General features: G+C 39.2%; 1 protein-coding gene across 1 annotated transcript; it reads right to left on the reverse strand.

Annotated features, from left to right (window-relative positions):
• Window positions 1-4,519: 4,519 nt before the first annotated feature.
• REEP3 (receptor accessory protein 3) lies at window positions 4,520-24,835 on the reverse strand. The gene is made up of 7 exons (XM_009637002.2): window positions 24,763-24,835; window positions 20,419-20,495; window positions 19,135-19,255; window positions 17,695-17,808; window positions 10,202-10,343; window positions 7,474-7,625; window positions 4,520-6,698 (listed from the first exon to the last, which is right to left on the reverse strand). The coding sequence occupies exons 1-7, from the start codon at window positions 24,820-24,822 to the stop codon at window positions 6,642-6,644; spliced, it is 723 nt and encodes a 240-aa protein (XP_009635297.1). The 5' UTR covers window positions 24,823-24,835; the 3' UTR covers window positions 4,520-6,641.
• Window positions 24,836-25,881: the final 1,046 nt, after the last annotated feature.

Consider the following 25,881-nt stretch of genomic DNA (forward strand, 5'->3'; position numbering starts at 1 on the left):
GGGCACAAACTGAAACGTAAGAGGTTTCAGTTGAATATGAGGAAAAGCTTCTTGACTTTGAGGGTGACAGAGACCTGGCCCAGGCTGCCCAGGGGGTTGTGGAGTCTCCTTCTCTGGAGATACTCAACCCCCGCCTGGACACTGCCCTATGCAACCTGCTCTGGGTGAGCCTGCTTTAGCAGGGTTTGGGATGGGTGAGCTCCAGAGGTCCCTTCCAACCCCTGCCATTCTGTGAAAAAAAGCGGTGCAGAGGAATCACTGCAGAGTGGAGAACAGCGGCTGGTGGTGGCAGGGGACAGCCTCGCCGCTGCAGTGGGAAGAAAAGGCCACCAAGGCATGAGGTTGCTCAAGGTGTGATACAAGGGGCTACGGCCAAATCTGCTCTCGAGCAAAAAGGCACTTGGAGCTGAGCTGCCCGAGACACCCCAGAGAGCAGAAGGGCTCAGCAGTTGCTCCAGAGCTGTTTTAAAATGGAGCAAGCAGCTCTCCCCCTGCCATGACCTCGATTTTAAGAGAAGCAGCATTTTTCATCAGGATTTAATCTAGCCTAGGTAATTGCAGGCTGCTACCAAAGGTTAATTTTGCTCTGTAGCCTTCTCCCCAGGCTGCTGTCTCTGGCCAGATCTGGTAATTGAGCGCCTGCAGAACAGGTCAGTTCTGCTTGCTGATTCAATAAAACAAATTAAACCACCATAAATGCTCTGTTCACCCCGTGGCTTTCATCCAGTTTGCAGACTGCCACCTAAAAGCTCCACACTCCATGGACAACAGGAGAAACTCCAGTTAGGTTGGCAATTCTAGTATTAAGAATAGAGACATTAACTGTTATTAATTAGAACTGGGGGAAAGGGCTTTGACAAAAGCATGGTGAGTGGCCGCCTTTGGTGTAATTCCTGCAAGACTGTAGGACACATGGTTATGCTTGCATTTCTCCTAGCGTTATGTTTGAAGATGCAGCTTTACTATTACACTAGCTTTATACAGGGGTTTTGTTTTGGCCTTGAAGTCTTTCTCCCCAGTTAGCCATATCAAGAAATTCTTTCCTTTGAGGCAGTAAGTTAGGATGACCTCACCTTACTATTCTTTGTCCAGGAGAACTAAAAGTAGTGGAAAGACTGGATGGGACAGCGTGCAGAAAGCAACGAGTGCCACACAACACAGCGGGTATGTTGCCCAGGGACTGCTAAGTGAGGGTCAAAGTGCTGCTTACCTTGGAACTGTGACAGCGTAGATAAAAGGGACTTTCTAAATAATTTCTGAGCTTCCTCGTCCATGTGGTCACCGTACATTAGCAGACAGTAGTGAAATCCTAGGTTTTACTTGAAGTCCTCATAGTCTCTGCTCCAGCTGCTTTCATGATTCCTACCCTAATTCAAACAGAGCAATCTGTTGCTGAACCTTGGCAAAAGCAGGCAGACATAAACAAGACAGGCTCCCATTTTGTTCCTGAACAGGTCTACAGAATAAAATAGGATGAAAATAATTTTGGAAGTCTACTGATTTTACAAGACCTATTAGATTCCCCCTCACATTCAGTCGCCTGGTTTTCCATGTTAGTGTGGAAAATATACAATACTTAAGGTCTCAGAAAAAAGTGCCCCAAAAAACTGTCACCATTGCTGCATCTGCTTTGTCTTGAATATTTTGGCTTAGGACATACGTACCAGTGCTATTTTAGAATCACCAGATAATCATACCCTGAGCAGGTCTCACCGGCATCATGTTAAACAGCAGGAAGACAGCTTTTAGCCCACATTCACGAATGTTCCTGCTGCCTACCAAACCCGAGTTGAACAAATAAAGGGGAAAAAAAAAAAATCACATTGTTTTCTGACAGCCACAATTTCTTCATTAGGTGAGGGTTTTGTACGGTATGAACTGTTCTGACATTAGGAATTGAATCACTGCAAGGTCCCTTACAGCCAGTCCGTGCTTCTGGGATGTATTTTCATAATGCTTAGGAGACAGTAGCAATAAATAGTTGGTTTTAAGTCTTTCTCCTCAATTAACCATATCAAGAAATCCTTTCCTTCATGGCGATAATTTAGGAAGCCTTGAAAAAAAAAGTCCAGAAAAACATGGTTACTGAGGTTTTTTGCTTGGGTTTTGCTAGGAGTGTTAATAGCTTACTTGACATGAGGTTCGGAAAAGAAAAGGCCCAAGTTTACCTATGCCTCTCCTCTGGGTTACCAGAACAACTCTGACTAGGAGATACAAAACAAAATCTGTTTGTTAGCACAAACAATAGTAAAGCTGCATCAAAAAAATGAAAATAAATAGAAAATATAGAATCATAGAGTCATAGAATCGTTTAGGTTGGAAAAGACCTTTAAGATCAAGTCCAACTGTTAACCTAACCCTGTCATCCCACCACTAAACCACATCCCTAAGCACCTCGTCTGCCCGTCTTTTAAATATCTCCAGAGATGGGGACTCAACCACTTCTCTGGGCAGCCCATTCCAGTGCCTGACAACCCTTTCTGTGAAGAAGTTTTTCCTAATGTCCAACCTAAACCTGCCCTGGCAGAACTTCAGACCATTTCCCCTCATCCCATCGCCCATTACCAGTGAAGTCTAAGTCAGCATCAGGCTCCCCAGCAAAAACCTCAATGACCGTTTAGTCATACTTTGAAGAGTTTTAGAAGTCTCTTCAAAATTCAGATAGGTTGTTTCAGTAGAAGAATCATTATAATAAATAACAGAATACAGATTACATAGCGACTGGTTTGTTAATCATAAATCAGGTAATAAAATATCCACTGCGTCCTGCTCAAAGCAGCATTTATTAAAGATAGTATCAAGATAAGTCAATGCCTAGTGAAGCTTTCCCTCCTACAAATATGTAAACAAGTTGACAGCAAGTTATTATTACAATATAAAAATTAAAGCTTACATTGCATTTTTTTTTAAAGCTACTAACTTCAGTCTCAATGCAGACAGTCTCTGGTCTGTAACATTTTAAAATGTTCCTGAAAAATGTTATATTGCCTTTGCACATACACGTCTGTAGAAAAATACTTAAAAATACCAACTTCCCATTAGTAAAAGCAACACCAAAAATAAAATGCATCTTTTTGTAATGAACAACATGTTAAATGCATCTAGCATTTACCCAGCATTCTGTTTAACCAAATTATTTTCTGTTCATTTTAAAATGCATTATAGTTTGCACAAAATATCTTGGATAATATTCAGTTACTTTCACATAGCAAAGCAATTAGCATTAAGTAGCTAAAATTGGCAATTACCTTGTAATCAAGAGTCTGGCCTAAGTTTATTTGCTACTGAGGCCATCAATTTAATCCTCATCTCAAACTATGTATTTTCACATGTACAGGAGGCTCTTGTTAAGAAACCCGAGTCAGTTCAGATATATTTTGGAAAGGCTCGAAACCTTTATATGATTTAACAAGAAATACATATTCTCTTTTAAAGTACCTTTAACCTCTATGTAAGTTTTTCTTTATATTAGCAGCCCTGTTGGTGGCAGTCAGTCAATTCTCAGGAAACACTGTTCGTAAGATTCTATAACTTGATTTACATTCTAAACCCCAAAAGAATGCCAAGTTAAATTTTGATTTTTGTTTAACATTTTTCTAAGAAGTTTACCGGCAAGAGCTGGACAAATCACTTTTGCAGTTACAAAGGCAAAAAAGTTTGAAAATTCCCTGTACACAAAGTTTAAAAGACTGTGTAGTGTTTCAAAACCAAGCTAAGCTAAATTCAACAAGCAGAGACAAATACATATCATTGGGATGAAAGCTAATCATGCCATTGTGTCCTGCCAAGCATTAGCTGACGATGAACAACAAGGAAAAAAAAAATTAAGATAATATAGTGAACCAGTTTCAGGATGAATTCAAAGAGCAAAATCGGGCTGTCAAGAAAAGAATCTTACAGTAGGATATTAGACTGAATAGACAGCCAGGAAAACACTGGAGTTTTATCACTTAAGACAGTATCTGAGAGAACGCAAGTACATTTATATGCAGACAGTAATGGCTGTGAATAATACTGCCAGCTTCCCTAGTTCCATGCATAGCTCAGAAAAAGGAGCTTTTATTTAGCCTTTGTCACTACTTAATTAGCAAGTTAAGCCTGCCAGAATTTACAGCCTCAAGTCCATAATGACACAGAGAGCAAGTTACTGACCACAAGTGCGGTAGAGCCTAAACTACTCAGGTGATTGCTAGCCCTGGAAATGGGAAAAGAACACAACTCCCGAAACAGAATCTACCTGAACCTGTAACAGGAACTGTAATTCTGGAAGAAGGGCTTACCCCGCTCCTTCATGCAGGATTCCGATTTATAGGAAGATGATGATTTTAATGCCCCATGCTTGCAGATAAAACAGACATGATGAGTTGAAGGAAGATGCGGCAGCAAGTGCTCAAGGAGGACACTCAACTGGAGAATAAGAGTTCGAGATCCCACCCAAGGCCCGGGTTAGTCCAATTTTCAAAGAGGGGCAGGATGCAACTACAAAAGCCTCAGTTTTCCTCTAATGCAAAAACACACAAGTGATGAACTACACCCTGGCGAGGCTGCCTTTCTGATCACTGCCTTCCCCACAGACAACAGCTCCTTATAAAAGCTAGATCACAAACTGCTGTTTTGGTTAGAGGATGGGATTTTGCACTACGCTCATCTGGGAGAGAGCAGCCTTTCTGTCTTCCGGTACGAAACTGTGTCTTTGAGTAAAGTAATAGAAGCTTTGGCCTTTTAATCACATATGGACTGTTGCAACTTCTTACTAAAGCATTTAACTTCCTTGGAGATGCTAAAAGCACTGCGCCATCAGTACTGTATATTTGACCAAGGCTTCGCACTTGGCTTACAAATGCCTACAACAGCAAGTGAGTAACGCAATGCCAATACAGACCAGCTGTATTTTTATCCACACAATTCAAACCCTGGCCCAAAGTCTACAGAAGACTGCTTCAAATGCCAGTGTATATTAACAGCCCATTAAGTGCTTACCAGCAGTGAACCTGCTATAGCTGTAATACAAAGAAAAAGAAGCGCAGCAGGCCCAAGCCTTAAGAATAAGTTTAAAAGCATTGCAGTAGACTTGCAGACGACTGTCATACCTGGGGGAAGGTCTAAGGATTGGAGTCCGAGATCCAAGGATAAGAGGGATCATACACCATTTTCTCTTAAGAAAAGTAACACCATCTGGCCCCATGCCAAGTAATAAAATACTATCTACAAAAAGTAGGTGTTTTCTCCCTTAATCCACAGTAGAAATAGTCACATAGAAAACTAAAATCAGCCTAATTCTCAGAATTGCAGAAAATAGAACCAAAGGGGACCTCAAAAAAACAAGTCATTTGACAAGTCCCTGCCTTGAATGACATTCCAAAATTGATCTCTGTGCGAACAGTTACGCCATAGGACTCTGGGTTATAAAATGGCTGACTAGAACAGCTAGACTTTTAGAAAAAGCTATTTGTATGTAAATATTTTAGTAATAACTTGAGCAATAAAAGGAAGTACTACACAGCCAATTTTAGAATCCACATATGATATGAAATACACAAACATACATTTTCAAATATATATATATATATTCATTCTTAAAGCACTGCAGAGCAAAACCAAACCAGGGCCTGAAATCATACATGCCTTCATGTCAGCATGACTTCTAACACACAGCTGATGGGCTGATCAGATCCCTGAGGTCTATCACTGGTATTGCTACAAGTTTCATTTACCACAATTTTAACCAAAAACTGACTTAAACTATGTTACATCTCTCTAGATGAAGGAAGAAGACAGACACAAACAAAATGACAACAAAAGAAAACAAAACCCCAACCCACACAGATAAAAAAAATGCCACACAGCCTTGTAACACATAGAAAGGCACCTGATAATATTGTTAAGTGTTAGTAGCAATTATCTACAGCATCCTAAGCGTACTTAAGCAATCAAAGATTGCTGGCATTCAAAAGATAATTCTAACCTACCTAAGAAGTCACTAAAATGACATGTGCAGCTGTAAATCAGTAAGTGTGCAAAACTATAGTTTTGCATAAAGTGCTAAATGTACCCCCAGTTTGCACCTATTAGTATTATATAAGTTCGTTAAGCTTGGCAATATGATGCAAGATGATGTTCTTAAGGATGTACCCTACCTACCAAGTCTTTCCTTTTCCTTCCCCACCATCATCCACTATCCTTTAAACTGCACATTTTTAAATTACACAAAGGTCTTTACAGGAATTGTAGTTCAGAAAAATATTTCAAGTATAATTATCTTTCCATGTAAACTTAGGGACACTATGGGTTTGATTTTCACAAGTGCCAAATACTTACAACTTCTGCTAATTCAATTGGAGTTGTAATTATTTCAGTCTGTTCAGTACCTCTGGAAAAACTTTCCTATTCCTCATTTAACTCCTATTTAAGGAGTGCTGAAATTCATACTATAGCTTGTCCAGGTTGAAGTCTAAACAAGAAGCAATTACAGAAAAGCAGAGTAATACTTTATCCAGCCATTTAGGTTCATAAAACCAAGTCCTACCGCAGCTATTCATACATACTCATTTTATGAATCATACACAGGTCTTTTAACAATTGACACTGAATTCAAGTTATTATAATACAGCAGTTTGTCTTGCAGGCTTTGTGCAATACACTTAGAAGTATACAGCGGGTCTCTTCTTTACTCTGTATTTCAGTGATCCATACCGTATCTAAGGGGAAAAAAAAATTATAACTTCACAAAGAGTTGAGATCAGTTCAGGCAGAAATATTTTTACCATTCCACTAACCCAACCTAGTAAGCATCTTTAAGTGTGCTTTTGACACTCCACAGACTCAGCAAGAGAACGTACCTATGATTGACTGAGACCCAGTTTCAAGAGAATTGGGCAAGAAGGGTAAGTCTCAACTGTTTTCCCAGAATTACCCAAAAACTTTTATGAGATTCCATAGACATTTATTCTGAAAGATCTTTAAACTTTGTGATATATGCAAACATAAAGCACTTTGAATCCTACATGGGATCTTCTCTTTTTGGGTTACAAGTCAAAGTAGACCACATATCTATGGGAACTAAAAAATTCTGCATCTTCTTTAATCCATTAAACAGCAGATGTTTAAGAACAACCAAGACACACAAATGCAGATGACAATACTGCTATCTACACCCCTTTCAAGGTGAGCAGTTCCTGGCATTTGGGCTTGGTGGTGCCAGAATTAGCATTACAAGACAGAGTCTATTTCATCTCCTCCTCCCTTTTTCCTTGCTTAGTTCATTTCATTCATGTATTTTCCTTAAACACCCTGAAGTACAAAAGCTCCAGCTTAGATATTGTTGTCACATACTACTTCTCCATTTAGCATTCTACAACCCAGTTATCATTGATAACCCTTCTGAGATTAAGGAAAAAAAAATTCTGCATTATTAAAAATGCCAAGGTACCTTGTTAAAAAACTAACTCAATACTTGACTGAGATTATACTTGCCTCTTTACGGCCTTTAATACTTTTCACAGATTTCATGCTTTGAGTTCTTCGAAGGCCTCTCTGAGCAACCATTTCATCCTCTGAATGTGCCCCCTCCATCTCTTCATCTGTTTTATCATCCCCAGGACTTTTTTCCAGTGGCGCTTTGTAACCTTTAAAAGGTTTTATAAAAATGTTTAACAAAGTACCTGTAACTTTTAGATTTTTAAGAAAACCATGAGTTTAATCTTTAGCACACATCCTTTATTCTTTTAAATGATATGGTCAGTCTGCCCGCTGTTTCAAAACAGCAAAACATCTAGTCTGCCAGGAGCTTGCTACTTATAATTCTGCCATTGGTAAGTAACACGCCACTTCATTCCATAGTTATGTAATTCAGCGGTTCCTCAATTGTCAAAAATCAAACCATCAGTCTGCTACCATCTACTGCTTTACACTGAACTGCAAAAACCTCAGTGGTCACCTGTAGAAGTAACTTATGGGTTTTGGCTACAATCCCCACAGGAGGGCACATTTGACTAGATGATCTTTCAAGGTCCCTTCCAACCCAAACCATTCTGTGATTTTGTGATTCACAGGATCTTTCTTCATACTTGCATACCTCTCTTCATATTGAATACCAAAGTTCCTTTCAGATCGATACAATGTCAAACTACACCTTGCCATTCTGCGATTCTGTGCTATTAAGAACTGTTTAAAACCTACAAAAACAGGACCAAGATTATTACCAAATATTCTCACTAGAGGGCGCAAACTGCTTTAACACATAACCTGAGGAGCTCCTTAGGGTCAAAGAGCCCTAAATCCCCATCACAGACTTAATCATGAGGCCCCGGAATGTGGTCCGGTTCTCCCCCGCCCCCAACTCTCCTTTTATAAGGCCATTCCAGAACCTACAAGCTGTAAACACTCAGACACCTTTCAGACTCCAAACCCAACTTTATTCATAAACAAAGTACATTTCATCTTAAGCCAGTATTTTATTTAGGCTTAATTAGATTATTTTCCTTTGGTCATTCCTTTTTTCCTGAAATCAGAATCACGCCTACCCCACAGCTACTTAAGGCAGGCTGGCCTCTTCTGCCATTCTAAAGGCAACATGTCTCTGCCTCCAAGACAGTTTCAATTCATCTTTTTCAGTATGGAAGATCTGAATCGCATCTGTTACTCATAGTTTCTGACTAGAGATGTTTGCAGTGACACCAATACTTCCTTATCTCTATTTGTAACACCTCTTCTGATGCATCAAAATCACATTTGCCTTTTTCACAGCAACCATACTGGCACTGGCAGCTCAGTCATCCTATGATCAATGTCCTTCTACAACTCGGTCTTTTCAACTGATTTGCACAGGAACTCCCAGCTCAGCAGAATGTTATTTTTTGTGATTTAAGTGCAACAAAATATTGCTACATAGTGTTCCTAACTCCAGCCACGGTTTGTTCTTTTTTTAACATCTCTAACGCTGAAGAAACTTCTAAAGAGAACAGAAGAGGTGCACACTAGATTTGGGTCCAGGAATAGAAATAATTTAAGTTAAACTAACTCTAAGAAAGCATTTTGACATGTGAGACTGAATCTCACAATTTACAGTTATTTATACCGTATAAACTGTACCCGAGTACATTTTTTTTTAAATGGAATTTTGAGCATTTTCAAGCTATTTCAGATAGATAAGTAATGCCCTCTTACTGAGGAAGAGCCCCTGCACAACAGCGGCGGTGACATCATTCTTAATGCAACACCTGATGAATTCATAGGCTTTCTCTCTGGCCAGTACCCCCTTGTCTTTATGCTGACCTGCACAGGATACCTTCTGGGCTCAATTAGCAATTCAGCTGAGGGCCATTCAGGTGGCCATTTATTCCTCAGAAACACCATGAGCTACCATGCAATTCCTGGAATTCCTTGTGCTCCACAAGCTCCACCCCTCCTGAAATGGAGGGATGAGAAGAAATGACAGACTTCAGTGAGGAGAAAAGAAATGGACCAGAGCTATTTCTTTCGTGTGAAATATCAACCACTTTACATTGTAGTAGCCTAACCATTTAAAAAGGTGCAATTGACAGCCTTGCACCAAAACCTTCCTTCAAGCACCATGGGCTCAAGAGCAACGTGATTATAATAATAATAATTAATAATAATATATTTAATACAATAATAGAATAGTAAGACTAATAATAAAATCTCTCTGCAAAAAAGATATTGGTCACTACACACCATCTTTTGAGTGTGGACGTGCATCAGTCCATTGTGACAACTTAATGCCTTCATTATTCTTACCACAACAAGCAATTTTACATTTTGAACTATTGTTACAGATCTACTGAATTCATTTCCATTAATGTTCTCTTCCTATTTATTGAGTTTCCATAAATTTTCATATTTAACTTTTTGTACATCTGTCACAGAAACACCACTTAAATAACTTTTTTTTTTTTTAACTTCCAATTAAGCTTTACTTTGGCAAGGAATTCTCATTGCTAATTGGCAAAGATAGGAGTAGTGAGTACAGTATGACTACACTATTAGTGGCTGAGAAAAGAAAGTAATTCAGGGAGCATTTCTCAACTGTTGTCATATATCTTGCTCAAGTCAACTCTGTTCAAGTGCACTGGAATTCTTTGAGGCCTTTTCCATTTCTAAATGGGGTAAAAGTATTTCTGCTTTCCCGCTTTTGTCTTCAGTGACTTGTTCTTTTAGCTAGAAAAAACAGATTGATACTTACCTGAAGGTTCATTTGCTCTGGTTTTCTTTTTTGCTTCTGGTAATGTCTGATAGGGTCTCTGTCCTACTGGCTCATCTCCTTGTATAGTAGTCAAATCATGCATACTGAAACTTCTCAGTTTCTCAGTTATTGCACCTTGACTCTGAAATACAACAACAGTATCTTTGAAAACAAAGCAGAGGTTTAACTTTGCTGTTCAAGTTCGGTTAAGATGTTTAAGCCCATGCTTCCCTGTTGCACTACAAAATTCATTGAACATAAGCATGCGGTAAGTTTATATTTGCTTTAAATACTGCTTTTACCCAGGCTTAACTGTATATTGCTCCTAGACAAAAAAGTTACAGATAAGCTAGCAGTTTCATTACAAATGTCTCATTTCACTTCTTTAATCTGAGTAAATAAAGGCTTTTTGGATGAGGGGAAGTGTTTAAAAGAAAAAAAAAAAACCATCAGAAATGCTCCATTCACTTCAAGCATGGTATCTCTCTAGCAGTGCTAGGTAGCGTGACAGTGGGTTAAACACTTCCGTTTTAAAAAGTGTGGCTGAAAATAAATAAAGATTTCTGCTATTTTATATTTTACCCTCTACAAATTTGAATATGCATAAGAAAGGAAAAAAAGTGTTAAAAATACACTCTGTAACATGAACTCAAGTAACCGAGAACTGGCAGCACTACAAAAGCTCCAGTTGACAGAAACTTGAAACCACAAACCAAAGAGGTCCTGCCTGGACTACAGGCGAGCAGGTTCTCTTACTAATGGAGCTTTACTGACATAATACCAACCCAAAACCTAATGCTACATACAACGATAGCTGATCACATTTGAATATTAGTATTCCTTCTCTGATTGTCTTCACATCTTTTGTACATGGGGACATATAGGAAGTTGCCATTTGGAAAGAAGGGTCATCAAGCAGCTCTTTCATCTTACACCAGATGATGTTATTATTAAAGCACTGAAGCTTAATTTATTGTATAAACAACTAAAAGAACAAGCACATTACTCAATGTCATGTTAAAATAACATTTAATTCTTCCCTCTCTCGCATATGAGGCAAAAAAAATAACCGTTTCAGAGGAAGGTTGACAAAAGCCTGTGCACGAATCCCACTTCAATCGAGCAAGGATTCAAGATTTTGTTTCACTCTCACAAATGAAACATTTAAGTAAAATTCTTCATTTGAGCATTATGTTAGCTAGCAGTAGCGGAAACCGGGGTACAATTCCACACACCTTTCTCTGCAACAGCACCAGTGTAAGGCAGTTCTTGCACCACTGGCCACAGCCATTTGTCCCTACTCTCGTGGCAACAACTGTTTGCAGATCGTAGACCAGCACACTAAATCATGCCATGTTAAAAATAACCATGAAAAGTGAAGAGACAGCAGAGTCATACTACTTAAGCTTGTATGGCCACCAAAGGGGGTGGGGGGCAGGGGGGAGGCAGTGGCTGAAACCTAACATTCATTTTCTAATTACTAGCCATTAGTACAGCATGTAAAGCTAAGACAGTGTGCTACACAGGCAAGAAGAACCTATTTTAATTCTTATACCACCATTCACACATTGCCACTCAACAATAGTGAAGGGGTTTCCTTGAGAGAAAAAGAAGCCTTGACTTTTCTAGTGCGTCGTGCAGGATGACTGACAGTTCTCAAGAACACAGCTACAGCTTGCCTTTGAGAAAAAAGGCCCTACTAACACTGAACAGTGTCTATACTCTATTGTAGAAATTCTGAAATTAATTTTATTCCCTGAAATGGCTTATTTAAGGCAGGTCTGTCCTGCCTTAAGGCAAGAATCCTGCCCTTCCACTACTCCAGTTCTTGCTTTGAAAAGCATTTGCACAGTAAACCGAATCAGGAACCAGCCATACCTGAGAACTGACAGTCAGCTGCTAGGACACTAGAGAAGCAACCCGAGAGACAGGATTGCTTCTTTTGACAAGTAACAGCATACAGTATGTGCTCTAACACACAAGACTGTTGATCAATCTGCATCCACTGCTTGAAGAGATGCAACTGGACTCAGGTCTCAATCACTGAACACTGATGAATGCATAAAGTGGACCCAGCTGGTTCTCAGCAGAATCCATATAAATTCAGCAAAACTCCACTCGCTAAGTGTGGACAGAATCTACTATAAAATAGTGACAGAAGTTGGATTTGGCCAGAAACAAAAGTATAGAAAGACACACTTGGGTAACAGTTCCACAGCAAGTTCATTCATCATGTGATGTACTACAAAAAGACATTTGGAAGTTGTACAAGATTAACATAGTCAAGATTGTAATAACTAACATGCTAAGAAGAATTCACATTACAAGCTTGTATTTCCTATTCCACTGTAGATATAGAGGACTAGATCCAAGCTGGGAACATTGTCTTATTTTTCAGTGCAGCTTTTTGATACAGAATTTTGTTTTTCAAACGGGAAAAAAGTCAAACTATCTGCCATAAAATAACATTCTGCCCTTAACCAAACTGCTAGAGCTCCTGTGGAGTACTGCCTCATTCAGTGAGGACAGAACCAATTCATACAATGGGCCCTTCATTCCAGAAGTACAAGATGGAAAGTTTCACTCAAGTTACACACAGCAAATATTAAGAAGTTTGAAAGGATATGTATACAAATAAGAGATGCAGCACACATGCCTGAGAGTCACAGTAGGAATGGGGGCTGCACAACCACTGCTGTATGGCACAGTCATGGTCACACATTGTACTGATCCTATGCAGGTACTCCCTACGGTCCCCCCCCAGTCTCCATCCCACCTCTAGGAAGATCCAGCCTAGCTAAATCAAGATTGATTTCTACTTCACACACTGCATAGACTAATAAGAGGAGAAATTCCAAGGCGTTTTGTGTACGTGCGGGGTTTATAATTAAAAAAAAAAAAAAAAAATCACTGTGCTCATACAGCGCTTAAGATTTAAGAATATTCTTCCACCCCCATGCCCAAAAGCAGCAGATAATTGCTTTCTGCTAAAACAAAACATTCTGTGAGGGTCTGGATTACTATCAGCTCAGAATGAAAGTCTGGCTGAAAAATATTAAATACCCTCTACTGCAGGAAACGTGAGAGTAACATTCACATGTAGAATATTAATGCACGAAGAGCTTTGATATCTTGTTGAAAGTTCAGAGAGTTACTGGCCACAGCTTGAAAGCAAGGTGTTTGCCCGCAAAACAGAAGGCAGAGCAACGCAATTGCAGGTGGAGCTGAAGGGGGATCTCCTGCTTCCACACTCACAGCATGGGTGCGGCAGCAGCCACCACCTCTCCGCAGCCATACAGCTGTTCACGAGAAGATGGCAGAGCATTTGCCACACCTGCACTGGTGTCCCATTATTTCAACAGTTCCTATCAGTAAAGAAGAAATACAGTGGGCTGCATCCAGCCCAGAGGCTGTCAACTAAACTATACCACAAAAGATTGACACACACATATTTACAATTACAATGCAGGCAAAAAAGCAGAGAACAACTTTAGTGCTCAAATTTCTATGTAAATGAATGTTGAAGAGAAATGAACTGTAGAATTTCTGTTGTCTTAAAGAAAATGCAAGTCTTGAAGAATGAGTCTGCTTATTTATTCAATAGTGCTTCCCAAAACATATTAGACGCTTTTCAGAGACCACATTCCTTACCAGTGACCAACCTGAAGCACTAATTTAAGTTGTAATGGGTTTCTAAATCTAGTTTTTGATTAATATAGCCTACTTAAGGGACTCCTTTTGAGACTACTCAGACTCTAGTAAGCTATTAGTATGCAGTCTCATCAGCTGACCCTCATATATGAAATGCCCTTCTCTACTTTATTATTGAGCATGTATTTTTATATTCTATATACTTAACCCAGTGAAGTTGCTGTAAACAGGCACCACACAGTATGTCTGCCTCAGGGACTTGGGGTTGTTTAAATTGGACTTGCACCCCCTCAGTAGTCAGGATCGCTGAACAAAGCTGCCTTCCTTCATTGGACAAGTTCTCAATGGACTGCATGTCCACAGAGCTGCTTGGAGCGTTGTGGCTGCAGAGCTGCAGAGTGCAGCACCCACATTCCCAGCTGTTCTCTCCCTGATCCGATCCGGGCTGACGGGGGGAATGACTTCTGTTCCCTCGCAACCTGGAGAGGGACCGCTGTCCTGTGAATGACCCCTGCAGCGTGCCAGGCAGTCCCAGCAGGGAGGAGGGATGAAAGTAATATTGCTGGTGAGCCGAGCTGCTCATAGTGATACTGGCTGTACGCCACAGCCGGCTGCAAGATACCTCCTTCCTCTGCCATGCCCTGAGTGGGAAGAAGGGGAAGTGGGAGCAAGGCCATTAGAATAATATTCAGTCAGCAAAGAGGCAGCAGATTCAGGATGATTAAAAGACATGTAGATACACAGCCCTCAAAATTTTGTTTTTGGTTTTTTTTTTTTTTACCAACTAATACTTAAATGAACAATACTTGTGTGACCTCATAAAGAACGACTGTGCACTTCACAGCTTAATTAGCAGCTGTCCTGCACGTGGTGATATATAGAAACCAGTTTTCACTAGTAGCTTGAGAAGTCAGAATTTGTGTGTTGGCAAAAATTGGAATGTACAGGTAACTGGTGTCTCAGAAGATCTGGAAAGCACATGCATCAAAGATCTAAGAAAGATCACAAGATATAATCGGTGGAACATAACATTGTGGACATAATTTCCACAAATTCATGTACTAATGAGCTGAAAGATCTCCAACAACTTTCCTATTGTTAAAGGCACCTTGATGCTGATTGTTTTATATGCTGAAGAAAGTTTTTATTAGTCACCTATGAAAGTCAGCCTAGACAATATTTTATCTCCAAGTCTCCTGAAATCAGGATTTCACAATGACTTGTTTTCTTAAATTAACATGACAATAACAATTTATTTTTCTAATGTATGCTATTTAGCAAGTTTTGAAACACTAAATTTTATATGAACAGTGGCTAACCAGCTAAAAATATCAGTACAGGAGGGTAAGCTATAAGCCGTGACTCCTGCCAATTACATTTTAACTTAACTACAGCAGAGCAGGTTTAAATCTATGTCAAATTTCAGTAGACTGACCTGGCCGGCTGGCTGCTCCAGCCTCTCCTACACAGCCAAGTAGCCTTTTAATACTAATCCCATATTGCTTTGACAGCCCTTGGAGAAAACTGCCCTTTCCCACACTTGATCTTGAACATACTCCAGAAAGTTTCCAAGCCACTTTACCACCTTCCTAAAGTCAGCATAAGCAGACATTGTAGCGTCTTTTGCTTGGCCACTTCAGTGAACAGCAGCTTTCTTTGGACCTCCTCTTGTGTTTAACCTCCCACATTCTCTACTCCTAATTTGAGATCCAGTATGTCAGAACAAGTATGCCTGCTCCTTAAAAAAAAAAAAAAAAAAAAAAAAAAAAGCGATGAAAGTGTGTCTCCTTCCTATCAAAACTGGTCCCACTAATAGGATTCCATTCCTGAAATCCTATAGCATGCTCCACCAGCTCATGCTGAAGGGATAATCTTTTCACCTGCTGGAGGCAGCAGTCAACTCTTGAAAAACAGGGAACAAAATCAAGAACACATGCACTGTCTCCATTTGCTTGCATGAAGCAGTCACGCTCAGCTTTTTGGAATGACAAACTGAAGAGAGGTTTAACATGCCAAAACAAAGATTTTCAGAGTCTCTTCTTTCATACTGTTTAAAAATCATGTCTATTTTAGGTCTTTGGTATTGCGGTGGTTGTTTTGCCCAAGCACCTCATCTGCACTGAACTAATTCTGTACAAATATTCATGAGCATGTTTAACAAGTTTTAACAAATAGAGCAGGCATCTTGCCAGTCACAGCTGAATAGCAATGAAATCTAAACACAGACATTTAGGAAAATGTTATTCGTTATTTCAGAGGAAAGTGGGAGGAGATATTTGCATTATTTTTTTTACAGTATTTCTGTAACAGCATAAGGATTAACAAGGAAGTATCCAACCTTAGCCAGACATAAGGAAAACACACAGAGCCTAAGTATCATTACAGGTGCACATTGTAATAAATTATGATTTGCTGTTTGGCAAAGAATTTGCGCTTTAGCATTTAGCATCGTTCTTAAACTTTTTCCCAATAGAGTACTTTGAGGTTTTGTTTATTGGGTTTGTTTGCTGTTTGTTTGGGGTTTTTTTGTTTGGTTGGTTTTGGTTTTGTTTTTTTAAAATAACCTATTTTCACTCTGGATACTTACATTCCTTTAGAGTTGTACTCCATTTAAATTATTTCGTGCCTCAAGGCAACACTAAGAATTTGAATAACAAAAAAGAACCAGTGATCAAATTGAATCACATTCTCAGTGTTTTCTGCTCTTTATGTCCATATTTTAAAATAAAAATATTTTTTACACCACCACCCACATATATCTTTAAAAAGAGAGAAAAAATAACAAACAAGAGATGTGTGACTATTTTTCCAAAGCTTTTTGAGATAGCATTTGAAAATGCAGTTTTAGAACTCTTTGATTTATAAAGCAAGAACTTCACATACAAGCACAGAAATTCAAGTTAAATGCTAGCTTTACCTACTTAATTTTAACAGCCAGGGAGCTCTACATTGCTTTCTATTATCTACTAACAGTACTCCAGTTTTCAGTCCTATTACTGTGAACACAACAGTTTCATTTATTCCCAGGAATAAATTAATCCTGATTGCATTAAAAATATCATTTAACTAGGACAGACACACCTCTCCATGCTTTTTTTGTGTTTTCATTTAAATGACTATTAGGTAGAACACACATTGCCTAAAGTTATATTCCTTTTGGTGGGCCACAAGTTGCTTAGAATCTTACTTATAAGCTTGTATTTTGTTTTCCTAGACCTAGAACACGCTGAAATTCAACTGAAGGTCCTAAGTTTTTTAGGAACATGAATTGGGAACAACTACAGGTTACTTCATGATTTAATGGAAATTACATGGCAAAGCAAAGAGTATGCTAAACAGCGATATGCAAGCTTATGCTTAGTATATTAAATTAATAATTCAATCAGCAAGTTGCAAACAAGTTAATTGTGTCAAGATAACTTTTATCTGTGGTAGTAATCTTTCATGCCTTACTTTATATGTGGAGTTACCTCAGGTTGATTGGAGGAAAACAGCAGAAAAGCCAGAAATCCTTTAAATAGTTTGTTTACCAATAAGAAAGCACAACAGAGACAGAAAAGAAACAATGGTCATCTTCACCAAAAGCCTGCTTAGAAAACTGCATGGTGGCTTTTGAATTACAGTAAACTGAGCCCCATCATCCAAGAAATAACTACAAATCATCTTGAACAAACAAATATACTGTGAGAAGGAACAGAATGCTGAAACCCTTAAACTGTGTTCCAGGTTTTCAATACATTTGTAGAATTAATTTTTATTTAGGAATGGCAAATCCTCAGTACAATTACACTGTTCTGTAAGTCTATCAAGGACAAAAGCAATTAATGCAAGCAGAAAGTTACCTTTACAGCTGCTGTCACTGCAGCAGTTGCTGCCAAATTCAACCCTTGCCTTCCAAAATTCACCATGGTCTCATAGCCTCTTTCTTTGGCCTGTACGATGTAGTCATCAATCTCCTAAAAGCAAAACATACTTACATTTTAGAGGGCTGTGCATAAGTAACTCACATTACTCCACAGTATTATTTTTCCATCAATAAAAGACAGAAGAAATATTTAAGAAAGTATTTAATGGGACGATTAGTCTTGCCTTTGTATGCTATTATTTCGTTCACTTATACTCTCTCATTTAAAAAAGGATTGTATCTGGTCAAACAAGAAGATAAAATAGATCACTTTTGTCCAGCTCAGACACATTTCAGCTACATAACAAGTTTCTTACAGAGAGTAAGCTTAGCTTGTCAGACAAAAGCTGTTCAAGAAATAACATGCTTAAGATGAAATCAGAGAGCTCCTTAGAAAGGTAGAGTCAAGCTCACAAAGAACTTCTGAAGTCCCAGAGCTTTGACATAGTTAAGTACCAAGGACAATAGTCATGACATTTATCCCCAGCTGTGGTAAATGCCTGGAGTTGGAGACAAAGGCTTCAAGGTAGTTCACAACAGCTAGCAGACCACAGGAAAAAAGTACCTTTAGCTTATGAAGTCGCAAACTGCTTATAGTTCAACCTTCAGAAGGTCAAGATGACCTTACTGTTCGTATCAGCAGCAATCATGTCAGCTACCTGTTTTGCCTAATAAAGGCCAAGCCCAGCACTGACCTTTATGAATGCTATTTTCTGTACTATAAGATTTTTCAGTGGTAGTCTTCACACCTTTGCTATTTGCTCTTTCCACACATCCAAACAGAATACTGAAAGAGAGCTAAGCAGATCTGTGGTCCTGTCATACTTTAGCTAAAGCTAAATATCCTTTAGCTATGTTCTGTTTGGGTATTTTCTGTCGCAGACTGGTCTTCCCTTAAATCGCAGTAGGAAGTCTCCCCTCTTATCCTTTCAAGTTTGCACACCAGAAAAGTCATCAATGTCATTTGTCCTGGGAAGTTTTTTTACTAAGTTATGCTAGAAAAAAATGTAACATGAAGAGCTGTTGCTAAAACTACATTTGTGCTTCTGCACAGAGAGTACTGCATGTGTCCTTCCAGTAGAAAGTCAAACTGCATTACTTTCACTCAACTGGGCTCCCCAAAGTGCACCCAGTAGACTGGAGAACACCAACACCAGGCTCTCTCATGTCAATAGAAAGCAGCACATTGTCTGCTCATGCAAGTTAAACAGAAGCATATATATGGACAGTCATATGCACTTGTCTCTTCTAGTCCAAGTTTATGCTGCCTGGCAAACCAGTAACACACTGATCTGCTTTTCTCATGTCTCTAGCAACAGTATCTTAGCACATGGTATTTCCATATTGGGCATTAAAAATATGAGAAGTTATTTCTTACCCTTTCTTTAGAAGAAAGAAGCGGGTGAAGGAATTTTCTGTAGATTAAACTTGCCCCTCTAGTATATGGGGAAAGGAGCCAAATAACAAAAGCTATCTTCAGTTCGTAGTACAGTGGAAACCTACAGAAAAGTTAAAGGTTGCATGAAATCAACAACTGCAGTGAGAAAATGCACAGAAATTAATCACCATGAAGAGATATCTTCAAAAAAACACAATTACATATTAGCATATAGGATTCTTCACATACAAGAAGTTGTATTAGACAAAAATTAAACAAGTTAGACCTATGGATTTAATTTTTTAATCGATCGTACTGTCATTTAAGAAATGGAAACAGTTAATATACTTGCTTTGCATTATACATTCCTGCACAGAGATATTATCACAGAATGGCAAGGGTTGGAAGGGACCTCAGGAGATCATCCAGTCCAACCCCCCGTGCTAAAGCAGGTTCACCCAGAGCAGGTTGCACAGGACATCATCCAGGCAGGCTTTGAATATCTCCAGAGAAGGAGACTCCACAACCCCCTGGGCAGCCTCTTCCAGTGCTCTGTCATCCTCAAAGAACCTCTTCCTCATATTCAACTGAAACCTCTTACGTTTCAGTTTGTGCCCATTGCCCCTTGTCCTGTCACTGGGCACCACTGAGAAGAGTCTGGCTCCGTCCTCGTGACATCCACCCTTGAGATACTTGTACGTGTCGATGAAATCCCTTCTCAGCCTTCTCTTCTTCAGGCTGAACAAGCCCAGCTCCCTCAGCCTTTCCTCATAGGGGAGATGCTCCAGTCCCCTCATCATCTTTGTTGCCCTCCTCTGGACTTTCTCCAGGAGTTCCTCATCTTTCTTGAACCGGGGAGCCCAGAACTGGACACAGTACTCCAGGTGGGGTCTCACCAGGGCAGAGTAGAGGGGGAGGATAACCTCCCTCAACCTGCTGGCCACACTCCTCTTAATGCACCCCAGGATACCATTGGCCTTCTTGGCAACAAGGGCACACTGCTGGCTCGTGGTCAGCTTGTCGTCCACCAGGACTCCCAGGTCCCTCTCGGCAGAGCAGTCCATCCTTTTAGGACGTCCATTTGCCTATTCAGCTTCTACAGCAAAGGTGGAAGTTTTATAGTCCCTACTTTAAGTGACAGGGTACAGCAAGCTACATATACTCTGAGATCTTTTTCTGAAAAAAAGAGCTAATCAACAAGCACAAAAATTAAATCATTACTAATTGAAGAACATCAGAAACAAATACAGTTTCATATAGACTTCATAAAAAGCAGGCTCTTACCAAGAGACTGTTAGGTCAGTTATTGTTTCAGTAACTGTATAAAGAGCAAACACAATCCAATACATCATCCAGCGAACCTGAAAATTAAAACACCATCTTCAGTAAGAATCTTGATTTCACCTTTCACAGAATACACTATACACTGTACAGTCAGTTCAGAGCTGTCGAAGCAAGATGTTCAACAGCATCTCAGTCTGCATCAACCAGGTTTCACGTGAGATTAGAGAAAGGTCCTAAGGGTTTTCTGTTCATAAGTAGAACTGGTGGCAGCTGCAACAAGCTAAGTGAAGTGGCCGGGTCATCAGGGTCACAACCTCGCCTAGGCCGGCTTGACAGATTTGATTCTGCCTCTAGAAAGCTTTAGCAATTGGAAAAAAAACACTGCAAAGAGTCAGTAGATTATCGTAAGTATGAAATGCAGTTCCCCTACAGCACTAAAAAAAATATTCCAGTCTCTTCCACACTCATCCACATGTTTATACCACAAACACAAATGTCAACACTAGTAAGTCAGGTAGCCCTTGCTTTCATTTCACAATGTACGTTATTCAGCTACACTTTGCAGTTAAGTTCTACATGTGTGCTTAGCATTATAGTATTAACACTGGGGCAAGGCAGAAAAAAAAGCCTAAGTTTTCATGGAAATTTAATTCTATTCAGATAGCAAGAATTACAAAATTCTTGTTAATAAAAGAGCTCGCATGTAAGTATCTTAATGTTTCAGGCATTTTTATACCTATATACTTTTAAGGTTTACACTATACGTCATTGTTTTGAAATCAGACAATGCTCTTAAAACACAAGTTTTAGTTCTGTTTTCTAGTAAACTAAATCTCTCATTTATCTTGAACATTTGTTCAGATCTGGTTGTCTAAACTGATTACATCTTTCAGAATAAATATTATAGAAGTAGTTCCATGCATTTGTCTTCTCTAAAATACATTGCATTTGGCCACTGATATTTCCAAAATAGGTCAATGCAAACCACCACTGTTATTCATACTAACTGAACACCCACATGTTCTTTAAATTCCAACACTATCTATGCTAGAAAAAAAACCAAAACAGTTTAAAAAAAGAAAGAAAAAGAGAAGAAAAGCATCACCTGCAACCAGATGCAGTAACCTCATTTCATTTACGATATACAGACTACTAACTCTTCTGGTACACCCACAAGGCATTAAACACCATATTTGTTAGACACTAGTTTAAGTCGTGGATTCACAGCACCCTCTTTCAAAAGGAGGAATATATATACCTTCCTACAGAGGACCTGGCTCAGATTTAATCACTTCTAAAGCAATCTTTTTTTGACGTGGACTTAAATAAGTACTCAAAACCTAACGCTCCACTGCTGCCTATTTCATAGCTGTGCATTATGCTTTAAAACCACTTCCTTTGTCACAACTTGAGACCCATTTATCTTAAATGCTTTTCTGCATTTCAATTTGAAAAGAAACTCAGTCATGTGATGACATTCTTCACTTCAATCTCTCAGAGGATTTAGATATTTCAGGCTCGAATAAGCTAAGACAAACGTACACAACAGCTGAAGTCATCTCTGACAGGCCATGTGACATTTGGACTGGTGACCCTTCCATGAACCAGTCGCAACACCTGAATAAAAATAAAAGTAACATCCACCCCATCAACCTAAGCACGATGCAATGCAATTTTTAAGATGCCATGCACAACTGAACTTTTTTACAATGTATTTTACCCAGGCTATTCATTCTTTAATCAACATCTATTTATCCAATTAGGAACAGCTATAGAAGTGGAGTTTCTCTTGGGCTGATAGGAACAGCAAGAAATGCTCTGCAGAAGGCACATAAGATCTGCCAGGAGTCCTGCTGAGGTCTGGGCAAAGATTCTCAAAAACACAAGTCAAATTATATTCTAGTACAACTAATGCATTAGGTACCAAAAGTATCCTTGACAAATGAACCTGAGCGACTCTCAGTGGTTTTCGTATCAGAAAAAAAAAAAGAAAACCAGCAAGTCATATTTAACACTGCCCAAAAGACCATCATCTACTTAAGTCTTAAAGATGAAGTTACAGAAGCTTTGACTGAGTTTTGCTTTTTATGTTAAAAGGGCAATTACAGATTTGTTTTGTTGAGCTCTTTTTATACCATCCAAGTGTTAAGCTCATCTTTGTTGGCTTTGGCAGAAGCACATCCTTTCAAGTCAGGTTTTGAGAATACTGGTCATTCAGACTTCTAAACTCTGTTTCAGATGCTTATTACAAGCACTTTGGTGTAGCAGTGAAAAAACTCAAAGATCTTCATCAACTCCATTAAACTTGGGTAATTACAAGAACAAATAAATCTCCTCAAAGGCACAGATCCTAATTTCTACAACTGAAGTCCATAAGTCTTTTAAATCACCGAAGCCAGCAGCAACACACTTTTTTCCCCCCCAGAAATAATCTTTGAACAATTTGTTACATCATAATCTACACAGCAAGTCAAGATGCCAGTACTTTTTGGTTTTTTGTTTTTTACTGGTGGAAGCAGTGGCTAAGTCAAAATTTCACTGTTATAAAGCTCCTGCAACCCAGCAAACCCAGATGGCTCCTGAGCCACACACAGCCCTGGAAAGGAAGTTGTGCTTGGCCCATAACATGACTGACAGCAGAGCTGTGCCATTTGAAAGGCTGCAGTTAAACCTAAACCCTCTCTGTGAAAGAAAATGACCCAGCTGGGAAGATGAAAGCCACCGATCATCCCTAAGATCTATCTGGACACTCAACCCAACCAACAATGGAGCAGTAGTTCACCAATGAATCAATGTCATTCCCTGCCCATGAAAAAGTCACTGTGATGGGTGTCATTCATCTCAGCCCCATGAACATTTTGTATGCAACTGCAAATTCAGGGACTGGTCAAAGACCACAGGTGACTGAAAAGCAGTGTTTTCAGACTAAATGAAAACACACAGTTGGAAAAACACAGTCCAAGGCCCTACTAAAAGTGTTGTGTAAGTGACAGGCATCTCTAAAAAAGATTGCCCACGACAGCCAGCTAAGTCCTAGCTACCTGGACAATTAAGAAAAGTCAAAATCTCAGCATTCTACAACCATTACTTTTCTTTTTCCAGAAAACATATTGCAAGAGTCAATGGTAACCTCTTAAAGTGATTTCTTGTGTTAAGAGTTCAAAATTCTATCCTCTGCTTAAGCCTGTAGATCTCTTTTGAGGGAGCAAGGAGGAAAAGCAGATTATAAATTCTTTGCTTTATATCCTTTCCTGACAGGGCAAAGTAAGCATGAGACAGAAGAAATTCTTCTCTTATTTTTCATGATTTTTCCTCCCAGCAGCTTATCTCTGGGTAGGCACTAGCTCTATGTGCGCAAATAAGCTCTAATCAGCTTGTACACAGAAACCTGAAGTAGTATGAATAAGATGTCCACTTTGGAGCCTTGATGGAGTGATCAGACTAAATGTAAGCCATACAAGGGGAAGAACAATAGCTACAACCAAGTACAAAGTGGAGATGTCACACATCCAGGCAGCAGAATTAGGTCACAGCTACAGGGCTGCAGAGCTAAAGTAACTGATGGCACTGACTCCACCCAATATAGGTTAGCTCCCGAAATCCAGTTAGGCTGCTTCTTCAAACAGGGATGTATCTCAGTGACCAAACCTCCTTGTGACTGTAACTAGGTAACATTCTTGTGGTAATCATCATTGCTCACACTGAAAAGGAAATAATTAAGATTAATTCTAAACTGCAGTAACTACAGTGATTGTGTTTTTCCCCATCTTACTCCGTTCTGCTTCTTTCTTCCACATGACCTTAACCAAATCTTTTCCTTCTCTGGTTACATTTTTTCTCCTCTTTGAGGAACAATAGATTAACCAGAGCTACCCTTCCCTCAAGTAGATTTTAAATCCCCTGTTGAGCTCCATACAATGACAATTAAACTGCTGCTACTGTTCAAGTGCTCACTGAGAATCAATTTGTCATTGCTTATACTACAGGTGTTGGTAGAATTAGGAAACCTTTTTTCTACCCCCTGCCTGGAAGTCCATTATTTTGGGCACTTCACTGAAATGCAGCCAACGCTTTCAGGTTTGCGTTTAAAAATCCCCCTAAAAATACCTGTATACAGCATAGTGTGTTGGATACATTTCAGTAAAGTCTATGAAAAGTCTGAGAAACCTCAACTTTAGCTCTCCAAACAAAATCACAGGATTACCACTACATTCACACAGGTGTTGTATCTAATACCAAGATAGTTAATCAAGCTTTCATATTATTTATTGCACTACATAATGAAAATTTCATGGTTGTATGTCAGAGGCATTTAATAAAGCAATTAAAAGGAACAAGACTTACATATTCCTTCACATTTTTTGTCTTCACAGCTTTGTATGAATAATACGCAGGATACAGCATCCCGAACACCAGCCTATTGGAAAATAAAGAGAGTTTTCAGAATCTGTTATACTGTATATGACAAAATGGTGACAAGACATCATTAAAGCAACACAGCCAACTTAAAAAATCCTGTTCTCCAGCTTGAAAAAACCAAAATAGATCACGACATTATAGGCTGCTTGAAGAAAGTTTAGTGATACACAAAAATGAACAGAAAAGACTGTATGCCCTGAAGACAAGAGAGACAGGCTGCCTCTAATAGATAATGTAAAACCAGTAGCACTTCTGGTTCAGCTACAAGTAAAACCAGTCCTGCAGTCTGTCCATACCAAAAGACTGTTTCCGCACTGGCAATCCTATCACACTTATAAAGACGAGTTACATAAATATCATCTCCTTTTGCTAGAATTCTGCAACAGCAACACATGGAAATGGAGGCAAGTAGGAATTAATCCAGTTTTGCTCAGACAGACAATTTCTGCTAAAATTCATCAGAAGTAAGGTGCAGAGCAGGGTGAGCAAACCTGATTTCCAAGCAATCCATGCTGAGAGCAGGACCAGAAAAAAGATCTGCTCTAACACAAGTTTGTTACAATACAGCATTTTCTAGTAAGAGTCTTGGCCACAGACTAGTAAAACAGTTCTTGAGAAGAAATCCAACAGCAGTAGTTGCCATCTCCTTGACAAATGCAAGAGCACCATACTTCTAATTTCACCAGCTTGTTACACTTTACAAAGTCAAGCAATTGCCTGCCCTTAGTTCCAGCTGGCCTAAAGCAGCACTTGCAGAAAAGTCTGGCTACATCTCTCACTTACAACTCGCTCAGGATGGTGATGTGGGAGAAATGTACACTTCTAGGGATATCCAGAGATCTTCTAAGAAAAGTTTAGAACTCTTAAGTAATTCAGCTTCTCATAGCTAAGCAAAGGAAGATGCTTTTTTTAATAACAGTCCACATGGACCTGATCTGGCATGTCAGATTTCAACTCAAATGGTTGAAGTTTACCAAAGTAAATAATCAACTAAAAGTTAAGGTTTTATAGTTGTGTCAGGTAGCTTTAAATAAGTGGTTCTAC

Source organism: Egretta garzetta, unplaced genomic scaffold (assembly GCF_000687185.1).
Source record: "Egretta garzetta isolate BGI_Z169 unplaced genomic scaffold, ASM68718v1 scaffold204, whole genome shotgun sequence".
NCBI classification, from domain to species: domain Eukaryota; kingdom Metazoa; phylum Chordata; class Aves; order Pelecaniformes; family Ardeidae; genus Egretta; species Egretta garzetta.

Coding starts and splice junctions, on each gene's coding strand:
- REEP3 (XM_009637002.2), bottom strand. CDS start 24,822: ATGCTGTATCCTGCGTATTATTCATACAAAGCTGTGAAGACAAAAAAT. Junction 20,496..24,762: donor CAAAAAATGTGAAGGAATAT/GTAAGTCTTGTT, acceptor TTTAATTTTCAG/GTTCGCTGGATGATGTATTG. Junction 6,699..7,473: donor GTATTAAAGGCCGTAAAGAG/GCAAGTATAATC, acceptor TTTTCCCCTTAG/ATACGGTATGGATCACTGAA.